Source organism: Ylistrum balloti, unplaced genomic scaffold, assembly GCF_031769215.1.
Source record: "Ylistrum balloti isolate Yb309-2 unplaced genomic scaffold, AGI_CSIRO_Ybal_v1 Utg370122, whole genome shotgun sequence".
Classification (NCBI taxonomy): domain Eukaryota; kingdom Metazoa; phylum Mollusca; class Bivalvia; order Pectinida; family Pectinidae; genus Ylistrum; species Ylistrum balloti.
The window spans coordinates 356,695-384,440 of record NW_026782138.1 but is presented as its reverse complement, the minus strand read 5'-3'; the positions used below and the strand labels follow the sequence as shown (position 1 = coordinate 384,440).

Below are 27,746 nucleotides of genomic sequence, written 5' to 3'. Positions count from 1 at the left end.
TAAAGCCACTTGCGTAAATATATTCTAGAAAGTATACAGAAGTAAGCAGATAAATAGAGTTGGTTTTCCCATTGTTGATGTAGTCACTTCCAGCACTGTGACAAGTGCGTGATTCTCACTTATTAAAACCTATACTTGGAAGCGAGCCGTGGTATTTTTTTCTTGTACTACATTATCAACACATCGCATACAAGAAAAAGTTTTTGACAAATTAGTCTCAAGAAAGATTCAGTGATGTAACGGTAGTCTCATGTTGTATCATTTATATTGCCAACAACAAAACATAGAGTTTGAGAAATGCATAATAAAGTAGATTTGTCATATACTATTTGCTAACATAGAAAATAGCACGGTAAATTAAACTTTATCTTACAACCTTTGCGAGCAAGATATTCCAGGTTCATGGTGTGGGAGGAAACCTGGGTACACGGGAGAACTGAGTCACGTTGTCCAGCAGGTGACTATATATTTGTTCACATCTATTCCGAGAGTCGAACACGGATGTTGAAAGCGAATCTTTCTCAAGTGCGTACTTCATGTACGGGACATTTTTCTAGTTACGATACTTGAGATAATTAAGGTCACTTGTATGCTTTTGCAAGATAAACCCATGTCATGTGTTAATGCCTATGAAGTAAGTGTTACATTATAACACTTTGAGGAGCACAGAAGACGAGTAAAACGTAAGTTTTTTTATTTGTTGATTCATCTTTTAAACTTGATTTTTATTTGTAGACTGATTCTATATATAATATAGACCAATATCGATGACTTCAAAGTCGTAAAACACGTTACGTAATGTTCTTCAAACTGTACAACGTTGGTATTTATGGAGCATGTTAAGTATTTAACAATACGGATGCTCACTGTAATGGTTTTTGTCCTTTTTGCTTTCACGCAGGTTTTTGAGATTTTTTAATCAGTTGCAAATATAAGGATCTTTTTGCCATTTGCAATATAAATCACGAAGCAAAAGTCTATCCCCTGCTGATGTTCTAGACTTATCAAATGATAGACTGACTTCTTGTTGATTGTTAGGAAGTTTTAAAAGCCTTTTTGCCCTGTATGGTTTGGATTTAGCACTCCAAAATGTTGGACTTAATTTTATTACGTTTTTAACTGTCTCATCAAATTCCACATCACACGTGACTGTAACAGGCATATTTTCTTCTCTGCATCTCGATTCTGTAGTGTTATCCTGTTTGATACAAGCACTTATATGAAACAGACTATAAACTAAACAAAAAAATAAGGTAAGGGGAGAAAACTCCCCAACATCTACTAGACTGGCAATATACCACAAGCATGATATCTAAAAACATCAAAATAAAAATTAATCAAAGTACTGAAAGTACTGAGAGGCTAAACGTATTGAAAAATGTTCACAAATAACCGCTAAGCTATATTACTTTCACCATACTCCTACACTTTGGAATGCAAAAATTACTAAAATAAGAGAACCAGAGACTATGTTTCTTAATTTTAAGCGATTTTATAACTTCTTTAATTCTTCTTTCAGATTTGACGACAATAAATACATCAAAATAGGTAAAAAAAAAAAAAAATAATAATAACAAAATACACACAATCATATATTTATCGCCAACAAGCCAAATGATAAATAACTCTATGATGAAGTTGACTAAATAAAACCTTTGAAATCCCCAAGATGTTGCAATTACTATCCTATCAATATGAGGATTTAAACAAATCGAAAGGACTTTATACCTACTTCTTTATTTTGAATGTATTGCAAAGTAATAGTCCTTACTTATTATAATTATATTTGTAGTTGAGGAAAGTAAATAAGGTATACACAGCATTTCAGATAGATAAAAGTGTAAGTAATTACATTAAATGTATTTACATGCCTTGAAGTATCATGGTAAGACTTTTCTTCCAGTAATTATGTCTATAAAGGCATAGTTTTATGAGATTAAACCAGACTTCCATATATATACAAAATTTACAATATTTTCAATATAGCTAATGCATTAGATAATGTCACCACGACACGCTAAATGAATAAATATGTTATGGAAATATTTCGGTTTAGTTAATTGATAATTATAAACATGAATATTTTGGATTTTTTTTTATACGCGCTTTGTTTGAAGGAATATTTTCATTTCAAGGAACTTTGATACACATTAACAAACCTAGAGAAATCAGCACAGTCAACCTTCATCAAATAAAACTAAAAGACAAAAAATATTAGTTATAACAAAGTCAACATCATGATCAGTACAGTATTAAAAATATATCATTCATAAATCATGAGCACCAAATGAACCTTGCCTAAGAAGCACAAACTTTTTATCTTCAAAAACTTGAAAAAGTGTCATGGCGGTGGGTGTGCGCGTAGGATGAACAGTCCAATTTTGTGACGTCTAATGAGGTAAAGTGATGTTATATATTAAGACGATCTTGCCACAATGACAAGGATTAAAGCAAAATTGATATTCTGTTTGTAAGTTTGTTTGTTTATAAGTGCTGTAAATTTATAATTCAAACCATGCCCCAGACTAGCTTCTTATCATGGCGCCAACTCGCACGTACAGTGTTCTGTGCGCTTACGTCATGTCGAGAATTTCGTAAAATATATTGTTCAAAATTTATCAATAGTTCAACCACACTGTGCTTCTTTTTTTGAAATACATGTATATAGTAATCGTATTGTTATTTAAAAAAAACTATTTTTGGATGCTTTTAAAATAGCGATTTGAAAAATCGCGGCATTATTTAAGCAGAAAATTGCCGCTAGATGGCTCTAACTCTTTTCGATATTTCAGCCAATGAGAAGGCCAGGATCGGTAAATTTTGTCTGAAAGGCCGTCGCAATAGGCTATGCGTACTGAGTACGTGTAGGCTAAAAAACTATTGAAACTATTACTTAAATTAAAGAATTAAAAGAATTGTGTATTCAACATTTAATAACTGTAACTTTACGTTTCAAAAGATGTGAAGCGACTGAAGCCTGATATTTCTTGTTCTCCGCTTCGGTGCCTGTAAAGAAATGGCCGACACCGCTTCGTTTGCGAACCGGCGCACCACGTCTAGACGTTATTCCTCCGCGGGGAAAAATGCATACTGTCTTTGTCGCACAGTTTTATTTAAATTTCATTAAAGTTGTCGAAAAATATATTAAATTTGTTCTTATGTAAGTTTCCACGCTGAAATATATTTCAACCTGTCACAATAATCTGTCTTGAAACGATATGATGACAAGAAACGAAAATGAAAGTAGAAGATAAATTGCGTCATTTCCCATGCTATAGAAAAAAGAAGCGTGAATTGAAATATAAGGATTGAATCTTGCTTATGCTTCGCAGTTCATTAAATTTGTCTGAAGACCAGCTCAATTCATCATCCCATGAAATCGACATAAGCAAGATTTAATCCTTAAATATATACATTTTCACGTTTTCTTGTGTTTTAGCAAAAACGAAATAAAGGGAAAAATACAATAACAAATACGTTATTCACATATCAAATGTTTGTATATCAAACATATACCAGTAATGTGAAATGTTTATATACAGTCGTTATGTCGCAGTTATGACAAAAAATTGCTCAAATATTAAGAAATGTTTCATCCAGCTATCATTTTAAAAGTATTTGTTATCCGAACTAAAAAGGGGTCAAATTGAAAAAAAAAAATTTTAATTATTTTCTAGAAAACTCGTTTTTAAGAATATAATCTTGATATCTTATCATTTAATTCATTTTATAGGTTAAAAAAACCATAGATATTTATTTTATGTAGTAACAGGAGAGAACATATTAGCAGGACAGAAACGTCTCATACATATCATATTACAATAAATCTTTTACAGTTTCAGTTAATTGATAATGACTAGACGTACTGCCGATTTGTTTAAGAAATAATAATAAAAAAATCGAAACCATTACAAGTACTACTTAAAAGGATTTACTGTGATAAGATTAGAAAAAAACAGTCAAAATTCTTTGTTGTTACTTTTCATATTTACTTTGACTTACCCACTGAAATGCATTGTATCATATCATTTCTAGTATTAGAATTGTCGATATAAAAACGACAAATCTTTTGATTTTCAGTTGATTTACTGAAGGTCGTGTTGGAATAAGATATTTTGTGATGTTTCTACTTCGGCTGTTGTCATTTTTTTATTTCAGAATATTTTGTTGATATAAACAATCAAAAGGATTAGGCAGTAGGCTAGAACCTATATAAGTCTTCTCCAAAAACAACATGGTGGTCAGACATAAACATAATACACCATACACCATAAACATACATCCATCCATCCATCCATCCATACATACATACATACAAACATACATGCATACATACATTACACACATACAAACCTTACATTACATACATACAATCATAAATTTAGGGCTGACAGACTAATTCATTTTAAATTATGGGAGACAACTCTGTTATTTTTTATACTTTAATTTTATGATTATAAGAAGAAAATTAACAATCCACCAGCTTTTCAGTCTACTATGTCTTATGATATTAAATGCGCATTACATATACTTTCTCTCCCATATAATAGGGATTTGGGCCAGAATGTCCATGAAATAAAAGATAGCCGTTTCCCACTTCAGTGAGGGAGCAAGTACACATAAAGCACATTTTTCTTATATCAAAGGATTATCATTCTAAATAAAAAGGATAATCAGACCAAGATAAAGAACTGATCGGATTTGTTGCCTTATTATAAGATGTTAACTACAATATTGGAAATAAATCAGAAAAAACAAATAATAATGGGGGAAAATGGGGAAAAGTAAATAACTATTAACCAGCATTCACCTCGTCATTGATAAAAGTTGATTTAACTATAACTATGGAATGTTATCAATTTTTTTTCCAATTATATTTTGTCTTAGTTTTAGATTTGTTCTATAATTTCAATTTATGTTAGTAGATATTAAATATTAGACATTAAAGCATTTCTGTATCATCAATATACTTAATTACAGCATCAAACAATGATTTATTGATGTGGGTGGTACAGACTGGGCAGCCATGCAAAACATAGTTTAGTTCATAGTGGTTATGATTATGGTTGTTCAGTGTTTGTAATCAACTTTGTCTAGGGTTAATATATCTAGGGCAGTCAAAAAAGAAATGTTGAGATTTTTCAGTTAGGATACCAGATGCACAGGACATGTCATCATAGGGATGGTCTTTATGTTGATCATGATTTAGAGAGCTGGCTAAATTCCTGGGCTGACAGAGAATGAAATTTAATTTTCTTGGTCCTCCTTCTCTAAAATTGATGTTATTCTTATAAACTGGAGAATTTGTTCTCAACAGAGTGCCTTACAGAGTGAATATTAGTTATGAGATTACTAATTTTATTAAATTCAGATATCATGTTTGGAAAAAAATATCCATAAACCTTACAGTGCGACAAACAGGTTAACTATAGATTCTGTTATTTCGAAGTTGATACCTTGACTCTTCAAAATTGTTAAAAAATGGTTGGATAATATCAAATAAGTATTCAGGTGTTTCTTTGTTTAAGATTTTGTACATTAAGATCATTTTGTGTTTTTTCCTTTTGTAATCTAAGGACATCCAGTCTAGCTCTGAATAAAGTTTCTCAAGTTATTAACATTGCAGCCTCAATATTTTAAAGAATTTAAATCATTTCCAAGGGACCCAGCTACTTCAACTGGATTATCATTGACAACTTTAAACAGAGAGGTATTACCAGCAAACAACTTTAAGAGTTATTAACACAGTCAGTGATATCATTTACGTACAATAAAAAGGAAAAATGCCCTAGAACTGAGCCCTGGGGACTCCTTCATTAACAGATTTAAAGGTTGAGGCAAAGCCTTCAATCACCAAACGTTGTTTTCTAATAGATAAATAATTTTATAGCCATCTTAAAACATTTCCTTTAACTCCGTAATATTCAAGCTTGTATAATAAACCCTCATACCAGACAATATCTAATATGGTGGAAGTAGTATGGGTTACACGTGTAGGTTCAGTGATAAAATGTAACAGATTCTACTTTATCAATAAATTATTCAGATGAGGATTTTGATCAATGTACAGCATATTTAATTATGTCACCAGTAATTATAACATAAATATTAGTCTCAATTACAGCTTCTAGCATGGTATCAAGTTTAGACCAGTAGGTAACTGATGACTCTGGTCTATACAAACAACCTAATAAAAACTTTCACTGATCAATTTTAAGTTCAATCCAAATCATTTCAATGTCTTCATATTCAATACCAGTACGTCTTTTAGAAAATACTGAATTTTTATAGTAAATAATAACACCTCCTCCAGGAACAGTCCCACGATTACTCCTATGAAGTTAGTGTCACATCAACATCATATATATTAGGTGAAATATGGGTTTCCGTTACACATAAAATATCACTACCAGACAATTCAGTATCTAAAATTTCAAGTTTGTTTCTTAAACACCTTACATTAAGATGTTTAATAGACAGGTAACACAGAGGTCCGTGATGAGTTGCATAATAACAGTAAAGTATATTAAATACAGGTAGGTGACTTTACAGATAGAAAGATATTGGAAATGTGCTTTACTGTAATAGCAATATAGTGAATGGTGATGAAATCCTTCCTTTACTTCTTTACTTCTACATGTTCCCTCATTGTCGAGAAAATAGGTTTAATCGGGATAAATAACTACACAAACGTGAAATCGAAAGTTAACCGGGCACATGTGTCTAAATATGTAGGATGAGTAGAAATGCTGGTTGTTGGAATTATTAACATTTGTAAATGAAGATACAAACAGGGACAAAGAAGACAACATACTTAAAAATACAAATAATATACAATACACACCCATATTACCACAATTCGCCAATATATCACACCGAATGCTTTCACTTTTGTCAGATCTATTCTTACTTATTTGGGTTTTTCGATACTTAGGTAGCAGTTCACAGTTTCTCGTTGTGGCCATGGGTGATATTTTTGTTCATTATAAAGGTTTCAATTAAAATTAAAAAAATAAATCCATGCTAAAATTGGTCTTGTCACGATGAAGTGGACAATGTGGGGTTTCATTTTTTTTTTCAAAATAATATTTTTGCCTTGTGTTGGAGATTACTATTTGGGCAGTCTCGAATCTGTGTCTACGCACTAAAATCCAGCTTTACAGAAAGTGAAATTTTCATAGTGTTTACATGCGGTCATGTTATGAAGAATTTCCGAGTTGGAATTTGCTGAAATGTAAGATGTTTGTTAATACGACAGTGTTGTTGATTCTAAGACAGGTGTTTAGAAATAAATTTCTTCCATAAAGTTGGAATTAGCAGTATTTTTGCACTTTTAGCATTTTTTCAATAGGTAATCATGGTGATCGCACAAAATTTAATATCTCTACTATTAATGTAATTGTTGTGTAGTTTGTAAATATATATACATCTAATGATGTATTTTTCATCAGCAAACTGTTATATATGTATATCTCGAACATGACCAATAATTTCAGGAAAAATGCAAATTAACGGTTTCCTGCTGCATTACTACAAAGTATCTTTAGGTACAAACATTTAATTGATTAAGACTATGTCTAAAAATAAAGTACAAAACTTCTTTTGGGTGGTAGAGCCAGTCGTAATAATCCACACATGAAATAATATAGATTAAGTTTTCTTAAACACATTTTTTTTGTAATTCATTGTTTTATTCAATACAATGGCAGGTACATAATATAGCAGTAGTATATACACGTGAGAAGCGCACCTCCACACTAACATACATTTTCACGTCCATGGATTCATGTATACAATACCACACACATACAGATGCACATCAAGAGAATACTTGTATGTATACACATTACATGTACAAGTAATACATACATGCGAACAGGCATACACCATACACATGTAAAGAAGGACATGTATATGCATCATGTACATACACCACTCACACCTACAAGTTTTCATACCTACAACCACACCTATAGATATGATAGGTAAACTACAGGTGTATACATATCAAAATTAACAAACCACTTCTAAAGTAGTTAATTAGACATATTCAAAGTTGTAATGTTGTTATGGAGAGCTGTTGTTGTGAGGAGGTTTGGAAGTGTTATTGTACATTGTATTGTTTTTGTTTTTTTAGAAGAAAGTGAAAGAATAAATTAGAATAAGAGAGAAAATGATAAGCTATTATTCTATATTGATTTTGAGATATTTATTTTAGCGAAGAGCTTTCGCAATACAGTGACATAATCAAATACATATACAGCAAAGCAACTGTGTTGCAATGTATAGAAAAAGATCTAAGAAAAGTATGAATTAAAAGGGGCAGATGTAAGAACAGAAGACAAGAAGAGACTGAGAAGATAGACAAAGGAGAAATGAGAACAAGTATGATCTGGAAGGAACATGACAGGATTACTTTTCGGTAACAAAGGTTGTTACCAAATGAGCTCAGTATTGAGTATATATATATAATGGAAAAGATAAAGAAGTCATCAGCCTGTTTTAAGCAATAACTACTAGTTTTATCCATTTTCTCCATTCATTTGAAAAGATTTGTAAGGAAGAATTACCTTTACCAGCTGAAATGAACTTTTGGACAATATAATTTTCTTGTATAACTTTAACTAAAGCCATGACTGATACAATTCTATGTAGAGTTCTTGTTCTATAAATATAAGGTTTAATAATCAGATGTACTTCATTATCTACTCGATTGTAGACACCAGTATTATTTACCAGGCCGAATAAGATATATTCTTTGTTTATAGGAAACACTATTGTAAGAACATCTGATAGTGATTCCAAACTGGCAAAGCATTTTGAACTTTAATACATTCCCATAACATATGAACAATTGTCTCCCTTCCTCTATTACAAACATTACAATTAGGGTTGTTTGAAATACAGATTTTGTATGCATACATGTTGGTTGTTAAAATAAAGTAATTAATCCTGAATTGTAACCAACGAAGTATAGTGTTTTGAGTTGATCTAAAAGGTATACTGTATATTTTAATTTCCGTTTCACATTACTAAAATAAAAAAATACTTCCCCATTTATGTTGACCCGTAATGTTTATATCATTTTTAATAAGTAGTTGATTGAAATCTCGTGATCTTTTTTTTCCTTTAAAATTAATTCAAGATTCAAGGGGATAGACGGATACTTCAACAATCTACTTAGAGGGATAACATGTCTCAAGTATTCCTTTATACTTTGTATTACTCCATAGTAGTGTAAATAATTAGTTACTAAACCATATACATTACAAAATTCATTAAATTCATAAAATAGAAAATCTGTAGAGTCTATTAATAAATAATTTACTCCTCTCACTCCTGCATTTAAGCATTTTTCATAAAAAATGGTTTACTATCTATGTCGAAGTTTTTATTAAAACATGGAGGCAGTTTAAGTATGGACTCATCATTTCTGAAGAGTTCTTCTTTAACTCTAAATTTATATCAAGCTTGAAAAACATTTTCCCAAAAATATTTTTACATATAGTTTTTGCAATGAGTAAATTCTCCCTCCCACAATTAGCTAAGATCTAAATATTCACATTTTTTCAAAATCATTAGCCACTTACTAGAAGATCTGAAAATTCTTCTGATCCAACCAAGTTTGAGAGCCTCTATATATGTATCAATCTGTACCAATTTGAGGCCTCCTTCAATGTAAGTTTGTATGATAACATACTTATTAATACATATTTAACCCTTTCTGTTTTACCACCCTACAGAAAATTAAAAAGAATCAAATGTTTTTTTATGAAAGATTCATCAAGGTTGGGAAGAGATATAAAAAGATGATTGAACTGGGAGAACAATACTTAATAGATTTGAGTTTGACAAGTTTCTTATTTCTTATCATAATTAAGTTTAACCATTTTAAACAAGTCAACATGGAAATCAATATCCAGAAGTGTGAAATGTTCCATAGTCTGGATGGCATACATAGGGACAATACTGCAGGTTAATATTCATAATCGTATCGTTAATGAGCTTTACATATTCTTGATCGAATGTAGTGAATTATTGAATATCTATAGGATTGGCCTTTTTTGAAATCATTAAATTTAAACGTTATTGTTGGAGACGAATGATCAGACATATAGCCAGGTTCAATACCTGTTTCATATGTACTAGTTAGGAGGCTACCAAATACCAAGAAAAAAATCTAAACGAGCCTGTTAAACAGAGTTGCTCCTCCTCCATGTATACCTTCTGGAATCAGAATGCTGCTCTCTAAAGACATCAATTAAATCAAAATTTTCCATGATCTCTAGTACTTTTTTCTCTGGACTTTGGATTGTTTACCCTTTTGTGTAATTTGTCATAATCTAGTTCGGGATTCAGGATCAGGTTAAAGTCTCCACATAATATACACTTATCGGTCTTAAACTCATACAGTGTTTCTTCTATCAACCAAAAAAGGAAGGTTCATCGTTATTTAAACCATAAATAGACATTACTGTCAAATTAGTACCCTCAATTTCCAAGTTAGTGCTAAGAAATTCCCAGACTTATCACTTTTCTCTTTAATTACTTTTACTTCAGAATTCTTGTTTAATAGAATAGCAACATCCCTAGCATTTGATTTAAAAGAACTAAAAAGGCAGAAATAGCCCCATTCATTTCTTATTAAATCCTCATTATTATCTGTAAAATGCGTGTCTCGGAGACAAAAAAGGTTAAAAATTTTTGACTTCTTAGATATGCAAATACATCTCTACGTTGCATTTTGTCACCTAAATCCTGACAATTGGCTGATAAGAACCTTATCCCTTCACCTATACTTAACGTTTAACTGACTAGATTTGCCTTCCACTAAACAAAAGTAATAGAGAAATGCTGTAGAGGATAGAGACAGAAACGGAAGCTAGCTAAAGTATACGGTTTAAGAGAGAGAGAACTGACCATGATAGTATCCATAAGGAGACCTACTGCTAGCGTAAACACCAATGTACTGTAATCGAGTCTTAGATGCTGATATTCAATGACTTTACAACAGTTTATTGCTATCTACATCACTTGTTATCTTTATTGCACAGTGCAGAAAAGGATATTCTAGCTCAGCTCATTATTTTCAACAACATGTTCAATTTCCATCTTTATTACCTCAAACTTTTATAAAGGACAATTTACAGTAATGTAGAGTTAGTTATGAATTGATTATCTTTATATTTTACCAAAGTTACAATTTAAATGTGTACACGGCAAGCTGCATTCCGTAAGACAGTGTTTGGTTTCATATGAAACAAAATTAGGACATGTGAAACAGTTTTACCATTATAATCTAGTCATACTTCTACAATCAGAGTACAGTTATACTATACATATAAGTATCTGAAGTATGATAAGAGGAGATTAATGTAACTTACAATGGTTGAAATAAAGTAATACATAGCCAGAGGAGCATGTTGTTCATGTTCAAATACAAGAAAAATGATTAAATTTAACTCACCAAAAAATTCATACAGATGCTAGGAATGGATTCATACTAGAAGGAGCTCCTCTTTAACGTTGATTATAACCATGCTACAAATTTTTACTGTCCTACAACATTATACTTGCCCAGTCGAAAAACAATATTACCAAATCAAAAGTTTAACATAATATCAACCACAGACGAGGCTGAGATCCATGTTCTACATTTTATATTAACCTAACATGTTTCATTAAGATTTAAGATGTGTTTCATAACGACTGAGGACCTGGTACACTACATTAGGTCAATGAATAGTTTATAAGTACATTTATTGGTTAAGAACTGGTATGTTCTACATGCTAGATTATGGTCTACGGAAAAGTTCATCCTTTTAATATTTATGTGAAAAGAGCACAAGAACAATATTCAGAGATGAACAGTACCAGTGAAATAAAACACTTGTACAAAGAATCAAGAAATAAAGTAATGGGGATAACTTCAATGTCAAAATAAGTAGAGGAAAAAAGCACCGACTTACACAAGCACCCCGAAAACCACCCACAACAAACATATTATTTAGACTTGTACTTCCTCCGAACCGATAATACCAATCGATATCTTGACCGAACAGTACCATGCTAAACACAATATTACACAAAATTACTATCGGTTAATACACACAAAAATGAGATTTTGCATATTTCATCGTCAAAGTAATTCATTTGGATATATTTTTATAATAAATTGAGGTGAGCCAAAGTATTTCGTAAACATTGGTTCGTGACACTTGTAGAACAGGAACTGCTTTTTACAGGATAACTTGCATATATAGTTTTCATTCTTAGATGGTAATAGTAAACGTTATATTTAGGATGACGTTTTGGGTGTTAACGGTTATGTGACAGCACTAAGGTAACAGTTTTAAGAAATTAATAGTGATGCAATGTAAAAACATGCATAAACTAGTAAAGGAGACAACGTTAGGAGACATTGGCGTTAATATCGAATCTTTTTTTCAAGTTAACTCACGTATATGTAGTAAATACACCAAGAACACTTTTGGTACTAGATAGTGTCTTAAGTTCACATATCATAATACCTGCTGAATTCAGAATGATAAATAAATAAATAACATATAGTGTAGATAAACTGGGTGACACGTGACAACTGAACATGCAACTGATTCTGATTAAATGATCTAGATGCAGACCCACAGTCTAAAGTTGACAGGTCAGAGGGTTTCAGTGGCATGTATCATATTAACCAGTTTTGGGTTTATGAACAACAGAGCGTGGACGGTCAGCCAAAGTTCTAATTTTGAATGCAGTGGCTGTTGTCATTCTATATTTAATGTTCTGTCAGATACTCATTCTGAATCGAAGATAGGTACGTTGCGAGTCTACATGTTGATTTTCTTGTTACAATGATATTACCGTGCCGTTATACAGGAACTAAAATATTCGTTTTCACCTTTCATCTTTGAAACGCAAAGTTGTAAAAAAAAACCAGTAAAATATTTCATATACAAGAAATCTTTGTATCCATAATGTCAACCTGGGTTTTGTAACGATACCAAAACATCAAAGCAATGTGTCAAACAATAGAAAACTTAAAAAAACAAAACAAATATGTATTCCATAGCGATATGATAGACATGAAGTTGAACCACTCTATATCAAATAACATTAATTTTTTCAAAATCTCATTTTTGAAGCTATATCCTACAATCTTTCAAATTTAAGTTTGTATATCAATAAATCAAATGTGATAAACAACTAAAATATTTGACCAGCTACATCTTGTATTGAAGGGGAAAATACAAATCAAATGAATGTGTTCATACATGAAATATGACAACTTCTCTTATTGGCTTACAAGCTATATATACTGAAAGGATAAAGAAACGCAGGGTAATATTTATTCCGATATTTTGAAAACGCGTTCTCCAAATAAAGTGAAACTTTGTGGATTGAGTAATTAGGACATATTACACCTTGTCATGTATCGAAAATTTAGTCACGATACAGTGCGCAGCTCTGGTAAATGGAGGAAGGAAAAAACAAGAATCTCATGCAACGTGTTGTTCTGGTCTCATGCAGCGTTGGTCAAGTCAATCTTCGTTAGTCTTTATACAGACCAACTGCTTCCCTAAAATTAATAGAGAATTTGATTCGTTTTAAGAATGGCATGACTCACAGAAGTTCAGAGGGGTCAGGCCATTCAGATGCTGATGCAAGGACAGCTGCAAAATCAGGTTGCTAGGCACTTTGGTGTTAATGTTTCCACCATAGAACGTCTTGTAAGACGTCTTCGGGAAACTGGGCGATTGGCCGATCGACCTAGGTCAGGACGTCCGCGCGTAACGTCACGACGTCAGGATCGCTATATCGTCGTCTCTCATGTGCGTAATCGGCGCCTTACTGCCGTTGAGAGTGCACTTAATGTTCGCGGAAATCATGGGCGTCCTATAAGTTCAAAAACTGTAAGGAATCGATTACGAGAAGTTGGTGTAACAGCACGTCGCCCCACACAGGTCCACACCTTACCCCTGCTCGACGTCAGCGTTGTATGGCCTGGGTCGTTGCACATGCTCCATGACGGTTTCCACTGAGGCAGTGGAGACAAGTTTTTTTCACGGACGAGTCGATTCTGTCTTTATCGATCTGACGGCAGTCAACGTGTCTACCGACGTCGTGGCGAACGTTTTACGGACGCTTGCGTTGTAGAGAGGGATAGGTTCGGGGGCGGTTCAGTAATGGTGTGGGGAGGAATCTCACTTTGGTTAAAATCACAATTGGTTGCTATTGATGGCAATTTAACAGCAGCTAAGTATAGAGATGAGATCCTCCGACCCCATGTTATCCCTTTCTTACTGCAGCATAATCTAACCCTCCAGCAGGATAATGCTAGGCCCCACGTAGCAAGGATTTGCCAAGTCTTTCTGGCCAACAACAACAATATTCAACCACTAGATTGGCCGCCATATAGCCCTGATTTTTCCCCAATCGAGCATCTTTGGGACCAGTTGGATAGACAGGTTCTAAAGCGCCAGCCACCCCCTGCTACTCGAGAGCAGTTGACCAGAGCTCTGATTGAAGAGTGGGTCAACATCCCCATAAGACGGATTAACGCTCTCATGAACTCTATGACCAGAAGAATAAGGGCCGTGACCACAGCAAACGGCGGACACACAAGATATTGATGACTCAGTTCAATTTCAATTTCAAAATCCTATGGGTCCATTCAATTTAATCGTTAGTACCTCTAAACCAATTGTCAGATGCAAAATACAGACTTTGGAAATTTTTAATTTATCTGTAAGTATACAAAATTTCGTTTTAAATGAAGCCCGATATCATACTTAATTTCTGGTTTAAAGTTCACCCTGCGTTTCTTTATCCTTTTAGTATATAATTTCCTGCGTTATGGATGATCCTTGGGATGATGTTTGTATAAAATGTTCTAAAACAACTTTACAAATAAGGTAGATTTGTATCTTATGAGAGAACAACGACAAATGCAATGTAAAAACAAGTTTGATCGTTGTATGTAAGTATAAGTATTTCAAGTATAGATTAGTATTCTCGGTAACGGTTTTCACTACACTCCCAATTACATTCTCGGTAATGTTACTCTACTTAGAATGCTGTCAAAATGATTAAATATTTAGTGTAACAGGAAAGCTATAGTATGCTTTTGCATGCTTACAGACTTACGGAAAGAATGCCTCATTACAGACTTTCGAACTGCATCAAAAGATTCTTCAACATTTACTCGTGTAAAAAAGGTACGACCGATTATTGTATTGTAATTACAAGTGATATACAGAACCGTAAAATCTCAAAATAACATAATCATACCACTGAGTGATTCAATGTGTTTTCTGTTTTGTAGAAGTTCTGAAAATGGGAAATAGAGCCAGCCATCACGTAGTCGAGAAAGAGGCGGACTTTGATGAATGTAGCTATGGTTTATAAATGATTGGCACTTTGTTCAACAGAAATGTCTGATTTAATTTCATCCCAAAAGAAATATCAATAAGTACAATGTATAGGTCATTTTCATCATAACGATATGTAGGTCAGTTGCTTAAATATTTTTCGAAAGTATTATTAAAATTGATAATGAGATAGAAAAAAATCCCCAAACTTTTTCACTTTGATTTTTACAGACACCAATAAGTTAACTTTCTGTTTATATATGAATTATTTACTAAATACACGTTAAAAAATTAAAGCACACAATCGGTCATTTTTATTGACAGTATACGTGGAGCCGTCAACGCCACTTACGGAATCAGAATTACGTGCTAGACAAATCAATCCAGCCGAACATGAATTCCCGTTCGAAAACATTGTGTTGGAGGGAGGAGGCAGCAAGGGGATGGCCTATTGTGGAGCCATTCGTGTAAGTGGATTGAGGTTTAATATATAACTACACGTACGTAGGCACGTCACTCTATATCAAAACGACAATAAATCCATGACTTTGTGTCTTGTATCACAATACATATTGTGATGTTATACAATATATAATAACAAACAAGTTCGCTACATAGCGTAGAAAAATATAAAGGAGTAGCGTTGCATTTTCTTCTGGCCATGCAAGTTGATCGTTCGATATATGTATTCGGAACATCTGGCTTATTTCTTGATTGAAGTTAGTGTCGTTGATTTGCTTATCAGCTTCAAAAATAAATTTAGAGAGTTCGGAATTCAACATAAATATCATGATCTAGAGTGCTCATTGTTCTATATCATCTCAATTCAGTTGATACACAATCGATTCCAGTAAACTGTTCCTTACTATATTTTAAAATAGTGAAGATTATAAATTTTGTTTGAATATATGGATATATATTCCTACAATGTGATATAATGACAATTTTACGATTGTTTGAGTCTGAACCAGAGATTGACTGTGTATCAGCAGACCTGGATATTGATGTCGGAAAACACACACTTATACACGTAAAATGTCTTTAGCCACGTGACGACGAGTTTAAGTATATAGAAACGAACGATTTAATCAAGGGGTATTAATAAAAAAAATCAGGGACATCAATACTTTATTGAAAGGACATTGAGAAAATTTGTAGTAGTCAAGAACATTGAACAAAAAGAGAGATTGTTTCATTTTGAAGCATTTTGGAGGTATAATAAAACTATCAATTTTGTATGAATGTAAATAACATTTCAATTTACGACACAAAATTTATTGTTCGATTGTATTGGTGTAATAAACTCCGCTTTACAGGCCCTCGAAGACATCGGTTTGTTTCCACAAATAAAGCGATTCGCTGGAACAAGTGCCGGGGCAATCATGGCAGCCTTGCTGACAGTTGGTTACACTTCACATGATGTCGAGAAATTCATGAAGAATGACATGTCCAAGAATTTCATGTTAGGTTGGTATTAATGATTTGAAATGAAATTAATTAAGATATTTTGAGTGTTCTTGTTTTTTATAAGTAAAGACGTCATAGCTTACATCAATAGAAACATATAACGGCGTTCAATTAAAGTATACTATTCTCATATTGTATATGATTGATCTCCCGTGAGGGCTTAAGGTTCTGTGACCTGGCCGAGACATACCCGAGTCTAAAAACGGGTGATTATTACTCCATGCGTAACGCTCAGCATTCCAGTTATATAACGACGGACCTACCTGTTATCTGTATAAAATAGCCATGTAAGGTGTCCTGTTGAGGGCCTACGACAGTATACTTCAGTGTGGCAGCACTATACAGGCGGTCTTAGTTCGGCACTGTATCACAAAAAGGATTACACTTACATATCGCAACCTCCAACAAACATACTCAACACATGCACATACCTTGAGTAGATGGGTAGACAATATAGACTATAGACAAAGCAGTCAATTCATATTGAGTTTGGTTTGCTGTGTATTTTTCTGAATATTTTCTATTTGAAAGTCTTATTAACAGTTTATACTTATCGGTGGTCGAAACAGCCCAATTCACACTATCTTGAATAAACACCAGAGGAAATGACACATTTCGAATTTGGAAAGTAAAATCGTTTAACGTACCTTTACATAAGTTTATTGAATGACGGATTCATATCCTTTCTAACACGGTATACAACTAATAAATGTTTCAGTGTATGTTATTGGTTGTCATGACATCAAATCTACAAGATGTTATTGTAGAATGAAGTGACCTTGAATGCGACCAATTTTAGAGCCATTTGCTGCAAATTTCTTATATCTCAAGTTCACATGTTTACACCTTATCTCCGTTGATACTGGCTATAAACCAAATAAAGAATTGATGAGCGTTAACCATGTACACCATTAATTCTAGGTTTGATTTACTGACCATGTACCCAGTATTGTTATTTACGTGTTATTTTATGAAAAAGATACATTTACTTTATGGGAAGAGAGGAATTAATATAAGGTTGTGGATTGTTTTCATCCTCTTGTCATATTCTGTAATTGTATTTGTAATGTTTAAATTTTGGAAATAATTTTGTTCAAACTAAATTAAACATTCTGCTTATGATGTGTTCATCATGTAATTTTTAAAAGTCAATATCCCTCTTCAGATGGCTCACGTGCTTGGAGAATATTGACTTTCTTACCGAGATTCATGTTCGGCTATGGATTAAGTCCAGCAACACATGTGAACGATTGGCTCGGTGAAAAGCTCCGGAACAAAACAGGCAGTGCTGATATAACTTTCGAGCAGGTATTGTTCCTATGTGAGATATTTTATCACTACAAAAAAGAGTTCTTGTCAAAAGAAGTGATTCTCTTCAAATTGCAGCGTTTTGACCGCCAGGTATTCAACAAATTTAGCTTCTATTGATAATGGTTTGTTTACTGGATCACTATCACTTTGTTTGATATATTTCCCATTACTCAATATTACGACTGTGATAAATCCTGAAGTTTGTTTCAACAGGAATGAAAGTTCGGTCATTAGACTATTTGTTTTTATCTCCAATAGCTTTACAACATGTGTGGGAAAGAACTTTGCATTCTGGTTACAAATGTTAATAATATGGCTGCTGAGTATTGTCACCCAAAAACAACACCGGATATGCCTGTTAGACTGGCTGTGCGCATGTCCATGTCTATTCCAGGTAAGGAATTGATGATGTGATTGATACAGTGCCATGATCGAGCCCGACTGAATATACTTGTACACCATATTGATATGATCAGTAATCTGTCTAAATATTTATTCCCCTTAGAGTATTTTTTGTTTATAGATATACTGATATATATAATTGATATGAAACACAGTGCAAAAAAGCAACACCTTAAAGATGCCATTGAAATTCAAGTTTAAATGTTCGCATGTGACGTGTTTCATTTTAACAACATGATACCTAAACTGAAAAGTGATAGCGACTCGTATTTTACAAAGTGTAAAATTCAGCAAAGAAATCAAATACAAACTTATTCATGTACACAATCAATTAAGTAAAGAATTTGTTTATTAACAAATATTATCATATTCTGATATAATCTTCTTAACTGTCACATTTAAGAAATGCGGACGAAAGATTTTGGCCATAAAGCCTTATATAGTGCTTGGAACACGAATTAATATAACAAATATATTAATTTAGGTAATGTCAATATAAATATATATAATATGTCATTACTTTGACAATTAAGTCAATTTGTCGTTATCGGATAATTCAATCATGTTACAGGCATGTTTCAAGTGGTGAAGTATTCACCTTATTCTCACTTACCACCCAACATGTATATCGATGGAGGGATTCTGTGTAACTACCCGATTCACTGCTTCGATGGTACGTAACGATATATGGAACTGATCTTATGTGACGAGTGTAGATCTGTCTTTTGTTCATATTCAATTACGTGTCCTGTACAACGTTATCCCCAAATCATCAAGGTGTGTTTGAAAGCTATGTATTATAAAAGAATGAAATGCCATTGTAATTGCCTTAACGAAAACCAACCGATAAGAGCCACAAATCATGTCCATATTAGCCCAATTATAAGACTAACATGTGAAAATTATGTATAAGTCGAACGGGCTTCGTTTTTGTAAGTGATGGTCAATTTAACGGAAATGAAAGCATCATTGTTAGTACACGATGAATAATGTCCCATTTCATTGTACAATCTTCAATTAACATTTATGTATCCATAGGCTGGTGGTTGTCTATGAAGCCAGAAGATACATTTGTCCATAAAATGCGTGACCTCAATGAGTTGCCTGCTATTCTTAGTAAGGCATCCAGATTTGGAGAGCGGTCAGACAAAACCCTAGGGTTTCTTGTGGTTGGTGTTATGTTCTGGGCTATAGCTCTGATAAATGACAATAATAGGACTTTTTGCTATATTATTTATTTTTTTTTAAATGTGTGATAATTTAATTACAGCAAACAGATCGTGCAAAATATGTTTCCGCATTATGAATTGATTTTAGTATCAGTATCAATTGTCAGTTTCCATTGAACAGGAAATAAAATTTCCTAATCCAAATTCTGGAATATATTTGAAATACAAGCAACTACCCATTCGCATTCGGATTTAAAATTCGTGTAGATTAATGCTAAGTTATTTGACTTGATTCTTCAGTATTCCGAGGGTGAAGCTGACAGCTTCCGGTATTATCTTGAGAAGCGAACACCAGTACAATCAAGATTCAGCTCTAGACTTAGCAGGTATTTGTGATTAATATAAACGTTGTTTATGCTCCTTAACTTCATGCTAACTATTCGCAAGGGAAAGCAATGTAACATCATACGGTATTTGATAACTTTAGTAACGAATGTTGTAGACAACTATCATGTCTGTTTAAATCGAATAAGATCGATCAAGAAAAACACAATTTTGAAGCTAACAAAACATATCTTATAACTTGCAATAAATATCTTTTGTATAGACATCTGGTATTTTCCTGACAGTTTAACTGTATGAGTGGCTGCCATGTCAATTATTATTATTAATATTGACACCGATTTAGAATATATTCTTGAACTTCGTGATCTTATGAAATGATCAAACATAGTGTAAGTACTTCTATCAGCAAAAAGATTAGTTCATCCCTTCTCCTATATCTTTTCATTTATTCAGTTCTATTTTTATTTTTCTAATTCTCCTCCTGAGTGTCCCCACTGTTGGTCCCCCGCATCGGTGATGGGTCCTGCAGTAGAAAGCCGAAATAGCTGTATGATAGTGTTACTCATCGACATATGCGTTAGTTAAATTAATTTTTACAAATTTAATTTTGTACAGTCTCTTTCCTTTAATAGAAGAAATGAATATTTCCAGGAACCACCAATAGCGTTTTTACTATGTCAGTAAACAGATATCATACTTGAAAACAGGAAACAACAATGTATTTTTCACATATCAGATGTAAAATTATTAATATGGCATTTCTATAGTATGCGAAGAACAGAACAGCGTGTGAAACACAGAGATCGGCAACGGATTGTGGCAGCCGTCAATCGCCTTTTGCCCGTAAGAACATACGCAGACGTAACAAACAACATATGATAATTTTTTTTCTTGTTTTTTTTAATGTTTTATTTAGTGTCGATTTAAGCCATTTCGTAATGATATTTTCGGATAACTAAAACTTGAAATGCAAAGACAACGTAATTTTATGTAGGTTAAATGCCTGGTATTGTCTCTGTTTCAGCTTATGGATCAATACGAGGAGAACCATGATGGGAAGATTAGTAGACAAGAATTCCAAAACATATATGTAAGTATCTGTATATGTCTCATTTCATGTGTTCCTCTTCCGGACAGAAATTTGAGGTCTAGTGGGTCTCTTAACGTTTTGATGTTGATGTAAAGTTCACCAACTTTACAGCAAGATTAGTGAACATCATTTTGAACAAAGTAACTTTACGGTCTGTTATTTACATAGGGATTTTTCACATACCTATTACCAAGAGTAATGTTCCAAACATATGTATATTGGAGCACACAGAAATGGTAAGCTAAACTTTTAAAACTATCTGATATATGAAAATTTAGAAATTTGTTTAATTATTGGACTGCTGCACCTCCCCGTCTAGATTTTGACTCTTCTTTCGATCACTGGACTTCCCTCGGTCGCCTCCTAGGCTTCAACTTTAGGCCTTTAGCATCACTGATGAATCCTAGAAGGACGAAACAGCTGTATGATATAGTTTAATTTATTCAAAGCAAAACAAAAAAAAAAGTTATTAACGACTTAATGCGATAGTATTTATTTTGTGAACAGGACCATTTTTCGGAGGAAGACAGAAAGACATTGTTTGGTGATGAAGCTGAATGTGAGGAAATATTTAAAAGGTTAGACAGGAACGGTAATGGTGAGGTGAGTTTTAGGTCTTCTACATCATTGGAAACTACCAAGAATGCTTATCTATTTTATCTTTTTGTTTTCTTTTTAATCAGCAACCAACAAATAAATTTCATGTATTTGGAATATTTCTTTAATGTTCTCTGAAACCGTTGAAATACATCTTTTTTATAAATGGCCGCGCGAGGATGTATTACCCGGACAGACGTGTAATATAAACCCTGAAGCTTGGGAAATGTTTGAATAAACATATAAATGATCCGCCAATAAAACGTTTGTTTAAATTGATTCTTGTGCCACTGTTGAAAGTTCGGTTGTAGGCAAATATTTATCCTCTCTGAACAACCACATGACGTATTCTTTAACCATCCTTAGTTCTGTTTTGCTCAATCTGTATTCAACGACAGCTAGATTATGGCTTTGTTTACATGTCGATTTTCTCCCTTTTTTATTCATTCCATGTGATACTTTTACGTTGATTAGGTGACCCTCCAGGAGGTAGGGAAATACATAGAACAGAGAGGTCTTGCTGTAAACCAAAGATACCTAGGATACCAACGCCAGGATGTCACCAGCATCGTGTCATATGCCTCCACCATATTTAATACCATGCTCCTTAATCTCAAACGGTTATATATGGAGGTACTTTTCATCTTGATTCTACAAACTCATTAACAAAAATGGATCTTTGTTTTATTCATATATATCAGATAACTTAACCCACACTCACAATATATGTTTTGATGTACAGTATTGAATTAGCTGAATTCTGACTGATTGCTGTTTGTTCACATTTTTTCTGAACAAATACTGTTACTGCGTATAGTCTACTTGAATATGACATTTAATCGGAAAAGAAAATAATTGAATTTACTATTCCGAAGCACCAATCTGTTTTAACACTACGTTTCAAATATTATCTTGTTTTGTCAAAGCAATGTTCAGAACTCAACGATGATCCACATGATTGTCTTTATTGTATAACAGTATGATGACCTTGAGCGGACTGTTGGAATAAATACGGGACATGTTGAAACCGCGGACTTCGACCTTGAAGAAGAAGACGTTGGCTTTATGTTAGAGGTGCGTTACATTTCGACTAAAAATGATAATTGGTAACATATGTTAATAACAAATGAACTTTAGAGATACACTAAATTATTCTAAATACACGTGTCTCATGGAGTTTATTTCAGAATCGCATATGTTCATTAGATTAAGATGTATTAAACAATATTTTGGTGGGTTTTTAATGTCTATATACTTACTTTTGTATTCACGTGTCGCAGTTGATTTTGTCCCTCACAAATATATCTCTAAGAATTTCGTGAATGTTTGCTTAATATGTTTTCTTTAGGTATCAATTAACTCAGTGAGATAGTAAATTAATAAAAAGTAACACAACACAGATTACGTGGCACTATATCCATTAGGAAAGCTAGAATATTTATGTGAAATGGTAAAGAAGAAATGAAAATGTCAGTAAGCAGTACACTTAATCATGGTCTCATTGCAGCAAGGAAGAAAAGCAACAATGGAATTTCTACAAATGTATGTGGTGAAAAAGAAGAAGGAAGAAATAGAAGTCTCTGCTTGAGATCCTGACATCAAAAAAGAAGAATAAACGAAAGTTTCACGGACTTGAGAAAACATGTTTGAACTATAGTGTACATGTATATCAGAGTACTTGCAGATACTCGACTCGTGCCGTTATAAAGCGAGTTCATATTTTATTTAGTTTATATGAAATTCTGTATTGTTTGGGCTTTAAACTATTAGTTTTACCACAGTCGAGACAGGTAAAGGTGATAAACCAAGGTAATGTAACGTATAAACCTACCTCAGACTGCCAAGCAAATAAATTTGAAACATATGACTTAATTATTTTCAAAAGTTCAAAACCCAAAATGTTTTAGGGTAAAATACCAGGCATTGATAGAATATAATGAATTCCACTGAAGGGAAGGGAAAAATGCGAGAAAGAAGCAAAAACGGTATTCTGGCTAAGAAATATGTCTACCATTATAGGTAGAAGACTTCAATTGGGACACAGAACTACTTTTATTACGACCTGATTTTTTCAATGAATCTGAAGTTATTATTACAATGACGATAGTGTTACACAATGGTAGAAGAAAATTCTTTCTCAGAAAAGCACATCTTTTTATGAAAAGATGTTTAATGAATTGGTAGAAGTTACAGAATTAGCAGATTTAAACTCTCAAGGTGATATTTAAAACCCCTCAATATAAATTAACTCATATTTAATGGAAAATAAATATTTGACTTGTACACTTATATCTGATTCTGTATATAATTCTACAATGATAATGACAATATTTTTGTTGATATTGAAATCATTAGCCTGTTGCTTATTAAACTGTATGCTGTGTATTATATCAAATACTTCAATGCATATTCATCCAGACAATGTTCCGCAATCAATTTTGTCTTTATCGTTTTTTCTTACATAAACAGTTTTATTACTTACCTTAAATCCTTAAATCTATGCTTACACATTCTTAACTATTTTCCTCTCATGTAAGAGAATGCATGTTGTTCAGGAGAGTGATTTAAGTGCTTTAACTCCGACACCTCCCTATTTGTTTGGTGCAATAAATAACCTTTTCTGCATAAAACTGTTGTTAAATTGTCATTGCATCCTTGAATCAGAACAATGGAACCAGAGTTTGATCGTTTAAATGGCCAAAAGAGAACCCATCGAAAACTAACACCCAAGTTTTATGTACATTAAAAAGATAAATGAAAATAAAAAGAATCTTAATGATAATTCAAATGTATGGCTTGAAACAGTTTTGATTTTAAAGACATCGATTCATTCTTCATTCCAAGTTATTAAAATCATTTCGTAATCTAAAAAGTTAAAAAAACTAACAAGAAATGGTGGGTTCACTTCGAACTCCTACGCCTACTATCTTATAGATACAACTACTATGACGATGTATGTAAACAATGAGAAGTAGTATTTCCGAGATTTTCGAATTCAAAGATTGACGTCAAATTAAGCAAGGTAGAAGTGTGTAGGACATAATTCAATAAAAAATGAATTCAAAGGTAATATTTTGGAATGTTGGTACAATATTTGTACTAATTGTCACTAATATCGAACTTTATGTTCCTTATCTTTTTCTTTCGAGAATTTGAATTCCTTACACGTCAGAAATACAAACAATCACATCAATGCCAAAACAGTCAGACAGACAATTTCAATCCGTATCTTCACGAACTACAGTTTAGTCGGTAGATAAATAACAAATCTGTTTAGCAGTTAAAATGTCTATCTCCGCGAATCTACACTTTGACACAAAAGAAATTCACGTGTACATCTACTTTATCAATTGTCCTAATAAAAATGGCGTTATCTTTATCTAAAGATATACAATTTTTGTCTAAAACTATGAAAGAACGTGACTCAACCCTCAGACAACTGGCTGGTCTGCAAGCATGCGAGCTTGCCTCAAAAATCGGTTGGTTGAGCTCAGAGTTGGTGTGCTAAACTGCGAAATCCGAGCTGGTGGCATGTACTCTGAACTGATTAACTGATTTCCGAATCGTATTCTCAGTATTAAAGAATATATTATTGTTAGGAAATATGGGTTAAAATGCTTGTTCTTCTCAACATGAAAAGTACACTTTGAAATAATTGTGAACCGGCAGCTTACAATCCGATCGCCATCTTGGCTATCACCTTCTTTAATATCATCCGATATCTTGGCTGTCGCAGACTTGTCATGCTCTAACGTTTTAATACCTGCAAAACAAACCATGTAAAACGTTTGCAAGGGTCCAGTCCCTAAAATACTATGTCATACTCAACCAAGTAGAATGTAAGAGCCCTTGAATCCACGTTATACTATTTACAGTATACCATTCCAGGTTCTAACTGATATGGATTAATTTATTTGGTAGATCTTTTGGATCTAAACTTGGTATTATCGGGTATAATGTATAAATGCGAGAATAGATTAAACGTCATTCTGTAAACTATTGATAATTCACGTGTTGTAAATAAAAAATGGCGATCAAAATGTAGACTTACATGTAGAGAATCATCACTAAAGGAATGGGAAGTGCATATTGACTTTGTGAGAACTGATGATTGTTTTATTTTTATTATCTCTCCAATGTAACATTTGCGTATTTTTTAAGAAGTACCTAGATACTTGCAACTCCACAGCGCATTCAGGCAACATTGTTGAAGACGTAAAATACAAAAAAGTAAATTTAAGCTTTATATATGACGACAACGAGCATGTTTTTAGCTGTAGCTGGATTGGCGTCACCGATCTCTGTCATATTGTCCGGTAATACAGTTTGACATTAATTGAAAGCAGAGATCTAATTCGAGCGTTCAAATAATAGAATATGATCAAATATGAACAAATACTACCAATGTTTTGTCTGAGATCGCTGTAAGGAATGCATTATATACCTTTCAACATTGTTGGATAAGTGGCAAAGACAACAAACAAGACTAAATAATAGACATGGTCAAAATATCAAGAGAGTGCACATGATATCTAGATGCCGGCTATTTGTCGTCAGGCTAAATGTTTTGACAAGCTCAGGTGTAACATTATCCAAATTCGCGCGTTTAATCACATCAACTGCATGATAAGGTGTAGGTCAGAATTTGCATGGATAGGTAGAAACAAATTATCCGGGAGTGTGTGCACTAAAGATATATTAGGCTTAATATGCAGAACCGAACTATAGTGATGTAATGTTAAATAACGCATGCGCAATTCTATATTTTTCAAGTTTAAATTCAACTACTATACAGGTACGTTACCCAGAGCAGGATAGACATGAAACTGCTTCTACGCCGGTGAAAACGTAAGTCGCTTTGTATATTTTATGATTTTTGATGTGCTTTATGTGCTTTATGTGTTTATTGTGGTGTAAATATAAAAAATATAACCAGTCACTGGCGACAGACATTCACGGGCCTAGCGTTGATAAGTACACAGCCTATATCACCAAGTTCAAACCACCATATGTTGTGTGACCCTCCACTCGTGTCTCCTACTTTCCGATAGACATGCATAAAGGAATGGGAAGTGCAGGATAGACATGAAACTGCTTCTACGCCGGTGAAAACGTAAGTCGCTTTGTATATTTTTTTATTTTTGATGTGCTTTATGTGCTTTATGTGTTTATTGTGGTGTAAATATAAAAAATATAACCAGTCACTGGCGACAGACATTCACGGGCCTAGCGTTGATAAGTACACAGCCTATATCACCAAGTTCAAACCACCATATGTTGTGTGACCCTCCACTCGTGTCTCCTACTTTCCGATAGACATGCATAGGCGAAGATGAAGAAATGTTATTGCGTCGATTACTGATATGTTAATTGAATTATCAAAATGGAAGTATGAAGACGAAAGTACTAAAACGAAAGTAAGATTTGCTGGATTGCTAAATGTATTGTAGCATACCTTCAACAAGGTGACAGGTGAGCAGTCATATTAGAGTCTTCATATTGTTTTGTTTGTATCATACATTCAACGAGGTGACAGGTGAGCAGTCATATTAACGTCTTTATACTGTTTTGTTTGTATCATACATCATATTATAAAAATAATATAAAAAATGATAATAGCCAGGTTTTTATCCCATAAAATCTGTAGTAATGGACTACCTTTTAAATAAAAACCCTTATCGAGATGACTTGTTTTATTTCAAAAATAATATATTGATTGTTATAAATATTTTTCGTTTTACGAGAAACCTTGTTTTGGCAACTTCTGTCTTCTTTTGCCGGTGGCATTTAAAATGTAATTTGTTTGGTTGCAGGCGATAATAGATAATCGTCTGCTTATTATGGTGAACAAAAATGAATCGTAAAGCTGCCTTACTAAGGTCAATTTCAACAACACGGCGCTATTTAAATGGTTAAAGGCCCTTTAAAACGAGCAATATCTGTTCAAGGTGACAACGAAAATAATTCATGGACGGTCCTTTTGTTTTCTCCTTA

The 27,746-nt window shown here is 33.1% G+C and overlaps 1 protein-coding gene across 2 annotated transcripts; it reads left to right on the top strand.

Annotated features, from left to right (window-relative positions):
• Positions 1-632: 632 nt before the first annotated feature.
• On the top strand, positions 633-24,361 carry LOC132550396 (uncharacterized). Of its 2 annotated transcripts, XM_060214458.1 has the most exons (16): positions 633-683; positions 15,142-15,218; positions 15,326-15,391; positions 15,696-15,838; positions 16,688-16,838; positions 18,004-18,146; positions 18,408-18,543; positions 19,123-19,224; positions 19,590-19,720; positions 20,021-20,106; positions 20,833-20,908; positions 21,090-21,155; positions 21,663-21,758; positions 22,227-22,385; positions 22,731-22,826; positions 23,260-24,361. In XM_060214458.1, exons 2-16 carry the CDS (start codon positions 15,155-15,157, stop codon positions 23,338-23,340), a joined length of 1,596 nt encoding a protein of 531 aa, XP_060070441.1. In that variant the 5' UTR covers positions 633-683; positions 15,142-15,154; the 3' UTR covers positions 23,341-24,361. The 2 variants fall into 2 exon arrangements, with proteins under 2 accessions (XP_060070441.1, XP_060070442.1); XM_060214459.1 differs by lacking the exon at positions 15,142-15,218 and having other exon boundaries at positions 642-683.
• The last annotated feature ends 3,385 nt before the right edge of the window (positions 24,362-27,746 follow it).

Bases quoted from the DNA above. Each gene is read 5' to 3' on its own strand.
- LOC132550396 (XM_060214458.1), top strand. From the start codon at position 15,155: ATGCCTCATTACAGACTTTCGAACTGCATCAAAAGATTCTTCAACATT. The intron at 16,839-18,003 runs GTTGGTATTAAT...ATCCCTCTTCAG, and splicing joins GTCCAAGAATTTCATGTTAG to ATGGCTCACGTGCTTGGAGA. The intron at 21,759-22,226 runs GTGAGTTTTAGG...TACGTTGATTAG, and splicing joins ACAGGAACGGTAATGGTGAG to GTGACCCTCCAGGAGGTAGG.